The sequence below is a fragment of the Typopeltis vanoorti genome, chromosome 5 (assembly GCF_054136105.1).
Source record: "Typopeltis vanoorti isolate ZY-2024b chromosome 5, IOZ_Tvanoo_1.0, whole genome shotgun sequence".
Lineage (NCBI taxonomy): Eukaryota > Metazoa > Arthropoda > Arachnida > Uropygi > Thelyphonidae > Typopeltis > Typopeltis vanoorti.
The window spans coordinates 56011810-56023862 of record NC_143553.1 but is presented as its reverse complement, the minus strand read 5'-3'; the positions used below and the strand labels follow the sequence as shown (position 1 = coordinate 56023862).

Below are 12053 nucleotides of genomic sequence, written 5' to 3'. Positions count from 1 at the left end.
CACCTCCAGGGAGTCCAAAGACTCATCAAGGGAGGGCACCTACTTTACAACTCTCTGTCTCCACTACCACAACTACCTTCATCATCTACACCAACGCCATGTACTGCCGACTACCACCACTAGTATTTTCACAGACAATCACAAACATCCATGCCCACGGCGGGATTCGAACCTGCAGCCTTTTCGCTGGACAGTGGACACACTAACCACTCGGCCAACCTGGCCGACGTGTGGTTAGCAACCATGGCCAGCAATGTACTTCTGAGATATTGATAACTATCATTGCAACTGTGCTGAAATATGGAAATAGAAATTAAGTCAATTTAATTCCTTTATAAATGCTTTTTTTTTAAATTCAAATAAAACCAGAGTTATATTTGGTTGATCAAACTATCCAATCCGGATTATTAAAACAGTTTGGATGATGATTTTTAGTAAGGAACTCTTCTATGCTAAATTTCACCGAATGCCATTAAGCACTTCCAAAGACAAACGTGGCTGTTAGATGTGATGTGCAAATAATGCATTCCATTTTCTATCACTTTCTAGTAAAGAATACTTAAAAGTACTATATTTATTAAGAAGTGCTGATATTTTTTGTCACTCATGGAAGTCATTTGTGACAAAACAACAAAGGCACAAATTTGATTGCAATTCAATGAATAAAAGAGATTACCAATTTCAAGTTGCATGTTTTATATACATTTCATACATTATTTACAATTGTCCATAAAATAAAAATATATCTTCCAGTAACAATATATTTCTTTTGTAATGCATACAGTAATTTTTTTTTTAATACAGAAAATAACACTAGGTAAGGTAATGTGAAAATCATGTCAAATGATAAAAGCTTTTATACCCCCTCCATATTGCCCCCTCCCCCCCAAAGTGCATTCACTGTTCCTTATCATTTCACGGACTAATACCATTTTAATTACTTTCCTTTACTATGAAATAGAACTATATCAAAAGTATAACTAAAAGAGTTCTTTTATTTACATCATCACATTATTCATGAACTTGGTAACATGTTTTACAATCTGGAATAAAGCAGGAAAGCAATGAACTGATTAAATTTATTTTAAAACGAGGTAAGTATAAATAATTTTAAATACAATACAAATTCAGATTATATTTTGTTATTTAAGAAATTACGCTAGTATACAAAAGCAAATAAGAAAAATGTAAATATACATTAAAAAATTAAATGGAAAGTATTAAAATCCAGTGATGTAAAAGTATGAGAAGGCAAAGATTGAGGAGTTATTTATCTCTGGAAGGTGAGCTAGCAAGAAAGCAAGGAATAGATTTTTTTCTCACAGCAGGCTATAAGTGAAACATTTCAGCCAAGGATTCAATGGAGATACTGAATTAATAATTCAGTGATATCTCAATTATCTGACCTTCAAATACCTGACCCTTGAAAGGGTTACTGTGTCAAATGACTTCTGATAGAGCACCATGTTACCATACCTTTGGTTAACTAATCTTTTGCGTATGAGACCAGTAAACTGATCTCCCAATGTGATCTGATAATTGAGGGATTACTGAATCTCCCCCCACTGAAAAAGAATTTATCAGACTCCTTGGAGGTGTCACGAATAATAATAATAATAAATAATATGAGTGCATAATGTTTGTGCTTTCCAATCCCACTTTCACTCTTATGAGACCACTCTGCTTGCTGGAAGCCTGATAATTTCAATGATAATTTCACTTATTAGTGAAATTATCATAAAATAAAAAAAAGGCTTAAAACAACAATACTATTCAAAAAGAAATTTACTATAAAGCTTTCTACTATAATGCACTATTCCTTTAGTTCTTTACCAGTTTGGTATAGGAAAAGCCAACTGCAGTACTATTTAGAAATCGGTACCGCATGAAAGAATGATTAATATCCATATACTCAAGTCATGCTAGCTCCCTGCAGGATATCAGAAATTTCATTTATCGTATTTTTAGTAGGTTCACTATGTATAGGAATTTTTACGTTCAATGAACTATGATTTGTGCAGTGATAATATAGTCTATGTAACCCCAAATCTAGCAAGGTGCAACTCAAGTACACAAAGATATCAAATATCTGGGAAAGAAATTACAAATCAAGAGTCACATAGACTGTAAGTATAGTAGATTACATTGTTTCTGGATGAAAGAAAAAAATTATCAGATCCTTTAATAACACTGAGAAGGAATGAACAGAGTCTATATAGCTTAAATTCTAAATTCAATTACTAGTAATAAATTACATTATAGTGAACCATACAGCAACTGAGACCTGGAAAGAAGAAGAAAAAGGAACAATTTTTTAAAAAATATCATTATTACATACTTTTAAATAATAATAGAATGCATCAGAAGCCCCAGTATGCTATCAAACTTTTCTACTTTCTTTGGAATGTCCTTGTCACGTCCAAACCATTAAAGCATTTTTATCAAAACCAAGAAAACTGTTAATCAATACATCAAGCACCAACCATGCCATTTTAGAAGAAACATCCACTTTCATTACATCTTCATCTTTGAAAGCATGAAAAGCACACCACAAATGGAATGATTTATATACATTCTGTTAATGTAAAATAATTACATTAATTCCTCAATGAATCACTTAAGGGTCAGAGCCAGATAATTTGAGAGACCTCCATATAGCCTATTCAGGAATGTTGAGAACCAACCAGGGCTTCCAACCAAATATCAATTCCTCACCTTCTCATGGTGTCTGTTAGTGTCTATCTAGATAATGAAAAATAAAATAAAATAAAATAATAAATAAAACAGGGATATGCTGAAAATTGGGGATTTAGCTGACCAAACTGTATTCTATATTAGCTTAAACCAAAACTAAATGATACAACAATTCGAAATTTTATTCTGGCTGGAACACTCTCAAGTTAATCAAGGTCCTCCCTGTTTAATTGTGTCACTAATATCATGTTTAAACATAAAGATGTGCACAAATTCACAAGGAAAGAAGACAAAAAAAAAAACTGACTACATTATTGCTGATAGCAATAATTTCAAGCTGGAAAGAATATACAGGGGATTTTAAACAGAAAGTAATCACAATTAAATGAATAAGAAAGTTTTAAAAAGAATCAAAGTTGAGCAGCTTTTGTAAGTGAAATGTAGACTCGAATATACTATTATTCCAGAAAAAATGAAAGATATCCAATCTTGTTGATTTTGTAGTTGACTCTGAAGAATATGTTGATTGATGGCAAAGTTGTTTGCAATGATAGAAAAATCAGTACTCCAGTGGATTCAGGAAGTTAAAGAGGGAGTTCTGGAAAGGAATAAATCAAAATGAAAGTTACTAAGAGATAAGTGAACATATCTTCTGAGGAAACATAGAAGATCCAAATACAGTGGGAAAGCCACCAACCTGGAATACCAAAGTGGCACCTCTCTGCACAGAGAGAAAAGGAATGTGCATCCTCAATTCAGTGAATCGTTGAGAAATTATAATGTTAACCATACTGATCCATTTCTTAACCCAACACTAAATCTGTCAAGAAATGATTTAATCTATCTTAGGAAAATATTAAGAATAGAAACCTAAAACATTTGTGATCTCCTGCAGACATAGATAAACTTCAGGAAGAATGATCCTTCAAAGATTAAATATTTTAGGCCTTGCTGAAATATACTGAAGAGGTTCAAGACATTTTGTGACCAAGTTGAGCAATACCATCTACTTCTATGGTTTACAAGAATCTGACTACATTGGAGTATTTGTAACGGTTTGATAGTGGCACAGCAATGCAAAACCACTACCAGTCACATTTTTTCAGTTTATTTATGTTCCTACAGCTGAAACTGATGATAATACCATTAACCTCCTACAAGGAATTAAATACAGCCTTTAGAGGAATATAAAGAAGGATACTGTAATATTTCAAGGAGATTTAAATGCCAAGGTTGAATTCGGAAATTATGGCTAAAGGGCATATGGAAAGTGGGAACTTAATAGATTTTTGCATTGAGAATAAACTGTTTATCATTAACACATTTTTCCAACAACATAAGAGAAGACTGATGGGGTCATTATATTATTATATTATTAAATCATTATATCCAAATTTAGAAATCTGTATAATGAGCAGGTGAAAAGCTATGGTACAAATCTCAAAGACTTGTCCTGGAGCAGACTGCTGATCAGATCACAAACTGCTGATGTCATGACTCATTTAAAAACCACGAAGAACAAACCTAAACTGACATGATTTTACCATATCCCTGAAGCATATCGGGATGAATGCAGAGAAAGAACCCACCACAGCATACAGAAAAGGCCACATCGCCTTTGGCCGATTGAAATGGCAAATCATTATATCCGAATAAGTGGAAAGACTCTTTCAAGAGAAACAAATAAGACCAATGAAAGTAAAAGAAATTATTATAAAGAAATCAGTAAAGCAATAAAGAAATCATGTATAAAAGGTACAGAAGGATTTTTTGTACAAAATCCTTCTATACCGATTTTACTTTAATCGCCAAAATTGTAAAGCAAAGAAACGACTCAGAGATGGGATTAAGAATGTAAGACCTGAGGCTATCGCTACTTGCAAAGGTCAAAGTAGTACAGGGTTTCCCGTCTTAACTCAGCAAACTCAGGGTGGCTGAGTTGACCCCCTCCAAGAAAATCTGGGCAATTCTGTCTGCAAGAGTTCCAAGGTCGACAGAGCAGAATAAAAGGCGGACAAATCGACAGAAACGGGGCTCTTTTTCGGTTCCAGCTCTCAAAACGAGAAGTTCGAGTGTGTCCTGCAGTTCTATGGATAGGGTCCACGTCCCGCTGACAGAAATCCGACAATAGGAGATTCATTTTAGCAGTAAAGATGGACTGTTCCGGAATTCCTGCCGCTAAAGTTCCTGACGAACTCCATTTGGAAGTATCATCGATGTTGCAAAAAGTGCCTGTGAGTGAATATTACCGGAAAGTGGAAGAAAGTGTCAATGATCTCAAGGATCTAGCATATGGAACCGGATGACTAATTAGCAAGTAAGACTTTTGCGTAGGACTTTCCTAGGTGTGAAATTCATGGCAAAGACTGCTGCTTTTTTTGTTTGTTAACTTTAAGAGCCGTAGTAAAGACGGAAGGCCGCTTGTTATAGCAATTGTGAAGTAGTTAGCAGAGTAATGAGGAATTAGTTAATGTTGATATATGTGAGAGGTTTAGTATGCTTAATAATCTTTATAGTCTGAGTTAAGTTAATGCAAAGTGTGTACAAGTCTGTTCCCGTGTCTGATATGTGTGCGAGAGTAATAATTGTAATAGTCATTTGGCTTAAGGTAGAATTGTTTAATTAATCAAGTGGAGAGCCAGACACATGACATTTTAGTATTGCTATGTTAAAATTGCCGAGAAACTTGGAGCCTGAGAATTGTCTCGAATGAGTAGTATTAGCTTTATATGTACCTTAATTTAGCATGAATAAATTGTTTTTTGTTTGTCAAATAACTTGCCTGATTCTGCCTGACCGATGCACTTCTCATAAAAAGACAGAACCTGTGTGACCTTAAGAGTTACAGTAGCCATGACTGACAAATAGTAGATTTTTGCGTTGCTTGACATTGAGATAAATATTAGAGATATTTCTGTGTTTTTGCTGAGTATTTTTTTCTTAGGAAGGATATACAAGTCCTCTCTGTGATTTCTGATGGCGCAGTCATAAATAGAAATAAATTTTCAGAAATCAGTATAAGAAAAAGCCAGCTGTTTAGACAAAGGAATTTGCTCCAGCCAGAGGCATTTTCTAAGTTCTAAAATTACGTACATGTGAAGTAGCGTAGTAGCAACCTTGAGAGGGGGGGGGATTAAATTGATAGACTGAAGGGATTAACGATAATAGACTATTTCAAGCAACAAGATTACGCTCAGAGTTACGATTTAAATAAGTTAATTTAAGAAAAGAAAATTTAAATAAGAGAAAGAAGAAATATTGAATATTGAAGTACAACCTTTTTAAAGTACAATAGAGAAAAATATCTAAATTTTACAATGGCACAGTCGACTCTATATTACAGAAGGATAAAGAATCATACATCAATAAAATACGAGAAGATATAGTCCGTGCAGACAGTAATGAAACAAAGTTTCTCTTTTCAAAAAAAAAAAAAACTACTACTACAGGAATGATATATCTCACATATGAAGCATAATGAAATATTTAGCAGATAAAGATGGGCAGCTCCTAATTAAAAAAAAAAGGGATGTTTTGAACAGATGGAAGGAATACTGTTGGGATCTATACAAAAATGCAGATATATCAGATAATGCAAGTTTGACACAAACATGGGAAAATAAACCTCCGATCCTCTGATAGTTAGTTCTACCTCCCAGAGAAGGTGGAACTAGCTAATATAAGTATGAAAATTTGAAAAGCAGCAGGTAATGACGGAATTTATAGTGATGTAATAAAGAGTGAGCAAAGCAAGGATTGAAGTAATCCTGAGATTATGCAATTAAATTTGGACCATTGGCATCAGGCCAATGGACTAGATGAAGACAATTTTTATACCAATCCATAAAAAAAAATACCAGGAAAAGTGAAAATGAAATAATAGAACAATAGCATTTATCTCAAATGCAATTGAATTGCATTTCAATATGAATTCAATAGTCCACTTCCTTTTGCTTTATTGACCACATCAAGACCTTCAACAGTCCAAGTCTGGCTTTCCCCAACATCTTATCCAGTTAATAAGTCAATTTTACAATATCACCATCCAAACTGTAGTAAGAATTGATAACACATTATCAAGTTTGTTCTGTTTATAAAAAGGAGTAAGGCAAGATTGTATGCTATCTCCTGAATTCTTCTTCAATCTCTATGGTGAGAAGACATGAAGAGATCTCTGGATGATTGGAATAGAAGCATACTGATAGGTAGCTCAAGAATCAGTAACTTAAAATATGCTGATGACATAGTACTAATAAAAATGAAATGAATGAACGCTGTGGAAGAACAGAATGTCATAGCTTGACATATAGACTCCAATATCAGTAAAACAAAACTGATGATTCTAGTAGGAATCATAATGAAAATATTTCAGGACTTCTTACTAATTTAGATTACATTGATCAGTTTAGTTATCAGGTCTCACTGCTGGAAGTCATATACAGGAAGTAGGATAGATTGCAACAGGAAGATCCACAATGACTCATTTCACCAAGATCTAGAAGAACAGAAAAATATCTATCAACTCAAAGATCTGGTCACAGACTGGTCACATTCTTGATCTCTTCTCTGTAATTAATTATGGCTCAGAGTCTTGGACACTGAACAAGGCAATTAAGAAGAAGATGATCAATGCTTCTGAAATGTGGGCCTGGAGAACAATGCTTCGAGTTCCTGAGTCAGAGATTAATTGGATCTTGAAATGAGTCTCTGCAACATGGTGGAAAGAAGAATCCTTAGATATTTTGAACACACCTCAAGAAGAGATGGAGAGAACACTCTTCATGTAGGACAAAATGCCAGGAGCTAGAAGAAGAGGTAGATCCTCCCCCATGGGAGATGGCTAAATCAAATTTCTGCTCTGACTAAACTAAGGTTCGAGGATGCATTTAGGACATTTAATAATATATAGGTGATATATTATTATTATTATTATTATTCAGGCCTCCATGGAGTCAAAAGACTCATCGTGGGAGGTCCTTCCTAAGAACATAAAGTCTGTCAAGACTCATCAAGGGGAGGTTCCCCCTAAGAAACACAAAATCTATCATACCACTCCTTAAACTCATTGACCGTTCTCGCTCTCACCACTCCATCAGGAAATGCATTCCATGGCTCAACCACCCTCCATGTAAAGAAACCACTCCTCACCCTCTTGCTCACAGTTTCCTTTCATAACTTCCAGGGATGGCCTCTTGTCATCACTCCTTCCCGCTGTTCAACCAAGTGAAAGAACTCCCCAGTGTCAACCCAGTAACCACCTATCAACAGTTTAAAAGTCTCAATCATATCACCTCTCCTTCTTCTATCCACCAAACTCCTCTGCAGTCCACATTCCCTCAGCCAATCCTCATAACTATCCTTGTACAGTCCTGAAACCATCTTTGTTATCCGTCTTTGTATCTTTTCCCACACTTAATTTATCCCCTTCAAATCCTGGGGACCAAATCTGAGAACAATAATCCAAGTGTGGTCTGATCAGAGACTTATACAACGGAATGATAACCCTCTTATCTCTGCAGGTCAGTGTCCTTCTCATAATTGCAGCAATCCTCTGTGTTACCTTCACCACCTTTGCAATATGTCCCCTAAACTTAAGGTTTCTATCAATCATCAACCCCAGATCTCTTGTCTCCCCAACTTCCTCCAGTATAACTCCTCCCATAGAGTATGCAGCATCCCATCGATGTTTCCCAAACCTCAAGACCTTACATTTTGCTGCATTAAACTGACACCCCCATTCATTTGCCCATCTATCTAGCTTATTCAAATCCTCTTGCAGGGCTACCACATCTACACTATTACTAATAATCCTTCCCAGCTTCGCATCATCTGCAAACAACTGAATATCCCCTTGCAATCCACTGGCAATGTCATTGATATAAAGGTTAAACAATACAGGTCCTAGTACTGAGCCCTGTGGGACCCCACTTGTAACCTTCTGTCTCTTTGAAACTGCTCCACCATACACAACTCTCTGATACCTATCAGACAGCCAATCCTGAATCCAGTTGACCAATCTGACATCCAGACCCATTTGTTGCAACTTAAATATCAGCCTATCATGTGGCACCCCTATCAAATGCCTTTGCTAAGTCTAAGAAAATTGAAGTATATGCCTTTCCCTCATCTAATGCTCTTGTGACTTTATCATAAAAGGCTAGCATATTGCTAAAACAAGAGCGCCCTTTCACAATCCATGTCGACTCTCAGAGATAACATTACCCTCATCTGCCCAGTGCTGTATACGGTCCCTACTACTTTCTCCAAGATCTTAACAACTACTGATGACACACAGACTGGTCTATAATTAGACACTTCCAGTCTGTTACCAACCTTATGCAATGGCACTATCTTACCTTCTTTCCATTCCCTGGGCACCTTTGCCGAAGCCAGACTTTCATTGAAAAGCCAGGTTAAAGGCACTGTCAGTTCCCCAGCACATTCTCTCAAAACTCGTGGTGAAATACCATCCAGTCCAAAAGCTTTATTGACATCCAGAGTTCTCAGTATCTGAAACACACTCTCCTCCTGTACCTCTAAACCTTGAACCTGCCCTATCCCTCTAGCATTAAAACTGACTCCTCCAGGATGAAATACTCCAATAAAGTGTTCATTGAACAATTCCACTATGTCCTCTGCATCAGTCACTATTCCCATTTTTATCTCACAATATCATTTTTCCACAGTCATTTCTCCTCCTACTGGCCACTGGCCACATAGCTAAAAAATTCCCTAGGATTTTCTTTGGATCTTAGGGCCAATCTCCTCTCATATTCCAGTTTCGCTTTCCTTACCACACTAGTCACTCTTCTGGCCTGTGTCTTATATTCTTCATGCATCCTCTCTTCACCTGTCTCCTTATATCTCTTCCATAGCCTCTTTTTCACATGCAATTCCTGTTTAATATTGTTTGTCATCCACTTTACTCCAAATTGTGTCCTCTTCTTCACTCGTGGTATACAACTTACCATTGCTGCTAACAAATATTCTTTCACAATTTCCCACACACTAACGATATCCCGGTCTTCCAATTCCTCCCTCCATAAGACTTCCCAAAGTTGACGTCTAAGACTATTATAATCACCTGCATTATAATTCAACATAAGTTCCCATCTCTTTGATACTCCTGCATGTCTATTCATTTTCCAAGTCAAAACCATATGGTCACTCTCTCCAACTGGTGGGAGAAATGTCATCTCAGTTATTATCAACTCTTCTGATGCTATAACCAAATCTAAAACTCTTGAACCTCTTGTTCCCTCTGTTACATGTTGCCTAAGACATTTGTCCCTCAAGAATTCTAGAAATTCCATTCCACTATTGCTACATGCATCTTCCTCTCTCCAATTTATACTACTGTAGTTAAACTCTCCCATAACAATCATTCTTCTTGCACTTGCCAAACTTAGCTGTCTAAACATCTCCTGGTCCCCACCCTCTGTGCTCCTTGGTTTGTAGCAACACCCCACTAAATATCCTGTCTGTCTTGCCCACCTCTACTTTACACCATATGCTTTCAAAATCATTAGTGCCACTGCTTTTCAAAGCCTTCACTCTTAGAGGACATAAATCATATTTATCATAAGCAGTACTCCACCACCACGCTTTCCCCTCCTATCCTGACGAAAAATGCTATACCCAGCGACTTCTATTCCTGTTATTATATCCCCTTCTGTCAACCACGTCTCAGTGATCCCAATAATTTTTGGCCAGGCTGATGCTGTCTGCACCACCAATTCATCTCCCTTATTCCGGATACTCCTGGCATTAGTATAAAGCATATAAATGCCATTGTTTCTATACCCAGCATTATCCCTTCTAGACTACACTGGGCTCAGTGTTACCTGACATCGTCTCTCTTCTCCCAAGTATCCATTCCCACAAGAGGCCACCCCTGCTATCATCCTCCCTGGGACACACACTGACTCTTTCAGAACAGCAATCTCTCCAGATGCCTACGTCCTTCCTCATTCAAATGTAAATGGTCTCTTGCATATAATTCCTCTCTTTCCTCAAACGCACTCCAAGCATCCACATATACCAGTCCTCTCTTTTCACACATTCTTGCTATTATGCCATTCAATATCACTGCTCTTCTGCTCAGCTCATCATTATCATACCTAGGCAACAGTCACACTATTTTTCCTCTCTCTGTCTTCTTCCGTACAGTCTCAAGCAAAAATCTCCTATCTCTCGCTGCCCGACTTACATTACCACTCAAGTCATTCGTTCCTACCATCACAATCATCTCATCCACCCTTTCACCTCTCTTAATTGCCATAGCCACCCTTTCTATTGTTCCTCCTGGCAAACACTCCTCACGCATCCTATCTTGAACACCACGGATCATTGAGTCACCATACATTATACCTCTTACCATTCCCTCTCTCCTATTGTTTCCATTCTCTCCTCTTCTTTCATTCCCATAGGTCTCTCTCATTCCCTCTCCTCTACTGTTATTCTCTCTTCTAGCATTCCCATACCTCTCTCCTACTGTTTCCATTCTCTCCTCTTCTAGCACGCCAATACATCTCTCTCATTCCCTCTCTCCTGTTTCCATTTTCTCCACTTCTAGCACTTCCATATTCCTCTCTCATTGTCTCTCCTATTGTTTCCATCCTCTCGTCTTCTAGCATTCCCATACCTCTCTCTCATTCCATCTCTCCTACCGTTTCCATTCTCTCCTCTTCTAGCACTTCCATATCTCTCTTTCATTCCGTCTCTCCTACTGTTTCCATCCTCTCGTCTGCTAGCATTCCCATACCTCTCTCTCATTCCCTCTCTTCTGTTTCCATTCTCTCCTCTTCTAGCACCCCCATACCTCTCACTCATACTCCCTAAATTCTCTCTCTCTCCTACTCTGATTCTCCTTGCATTTATCTCTTCCATTCTCCTAATCTTATCTTTCATACTTCTGCTCTCATTCATAAAATCAAATGGGTGAAAAAAAAATCAAGAAATTTCAAAACCAGTTTATATATATATATATATAATTTTAGGAGAGTGACAGATTAAGAAGACTATATTAAGAATAATATATTGCATCACAAGTCCTCAGCCATGTGGAGAGTGAATAAGAATAATATCATTTGTATTTGCTTAAATTCAAGCATGGATATTGAATTCAACCTGATAGATGTCATTACTAATTAAAGACTTGCAAAATATTTAGAGGTGCTGAAATGTATCAGTGGCAATTGATATAGTTCCTGAAAGCAATATGGTTTTACAAGTTCACTAATAAATATCAAAATCAGAGTTCGGGGAGTCTATTTCAGTAAATAGTTAATATTTTGACAGGCTAGGTAAATTTTGCTGTGTCATCAGTTTACACACACACACACACACACACACACACA

At 36.8% G+C, this 12053-nt stretch overlaps 1 protein-coding gene across 2 annotated transcripts in view; it reads right to left on the bottom strand.

The window, feature by feature from the left end:
• Window positions 1–874: 874 nt before the first annotated feature.
• The window catches only part of LOC150106429 (eukaryotic translation initiation factor 2-alpha kinase 3-like), a 326794-nt gene continuing 315615 nt past the window's right edge, over window positions 875–12053 (bottom strand). Inside the window, exon 20 of one of the 2 annotated variants that reach the window (XM_090393133.1) lies at window positions 875–2742. In XM_090393133.1, coding sequence (XP_090249259.1) covers window positions 2739–2742 — 4 coding nt within the window. In that variant the 3' untranslated portion in view covers window positions 875–2738. The remainder of the gene's footprint in view (window positions 2743–12053) is intronic. The other variant, XM_090393132.1, reaches the window with a different exon arrangement.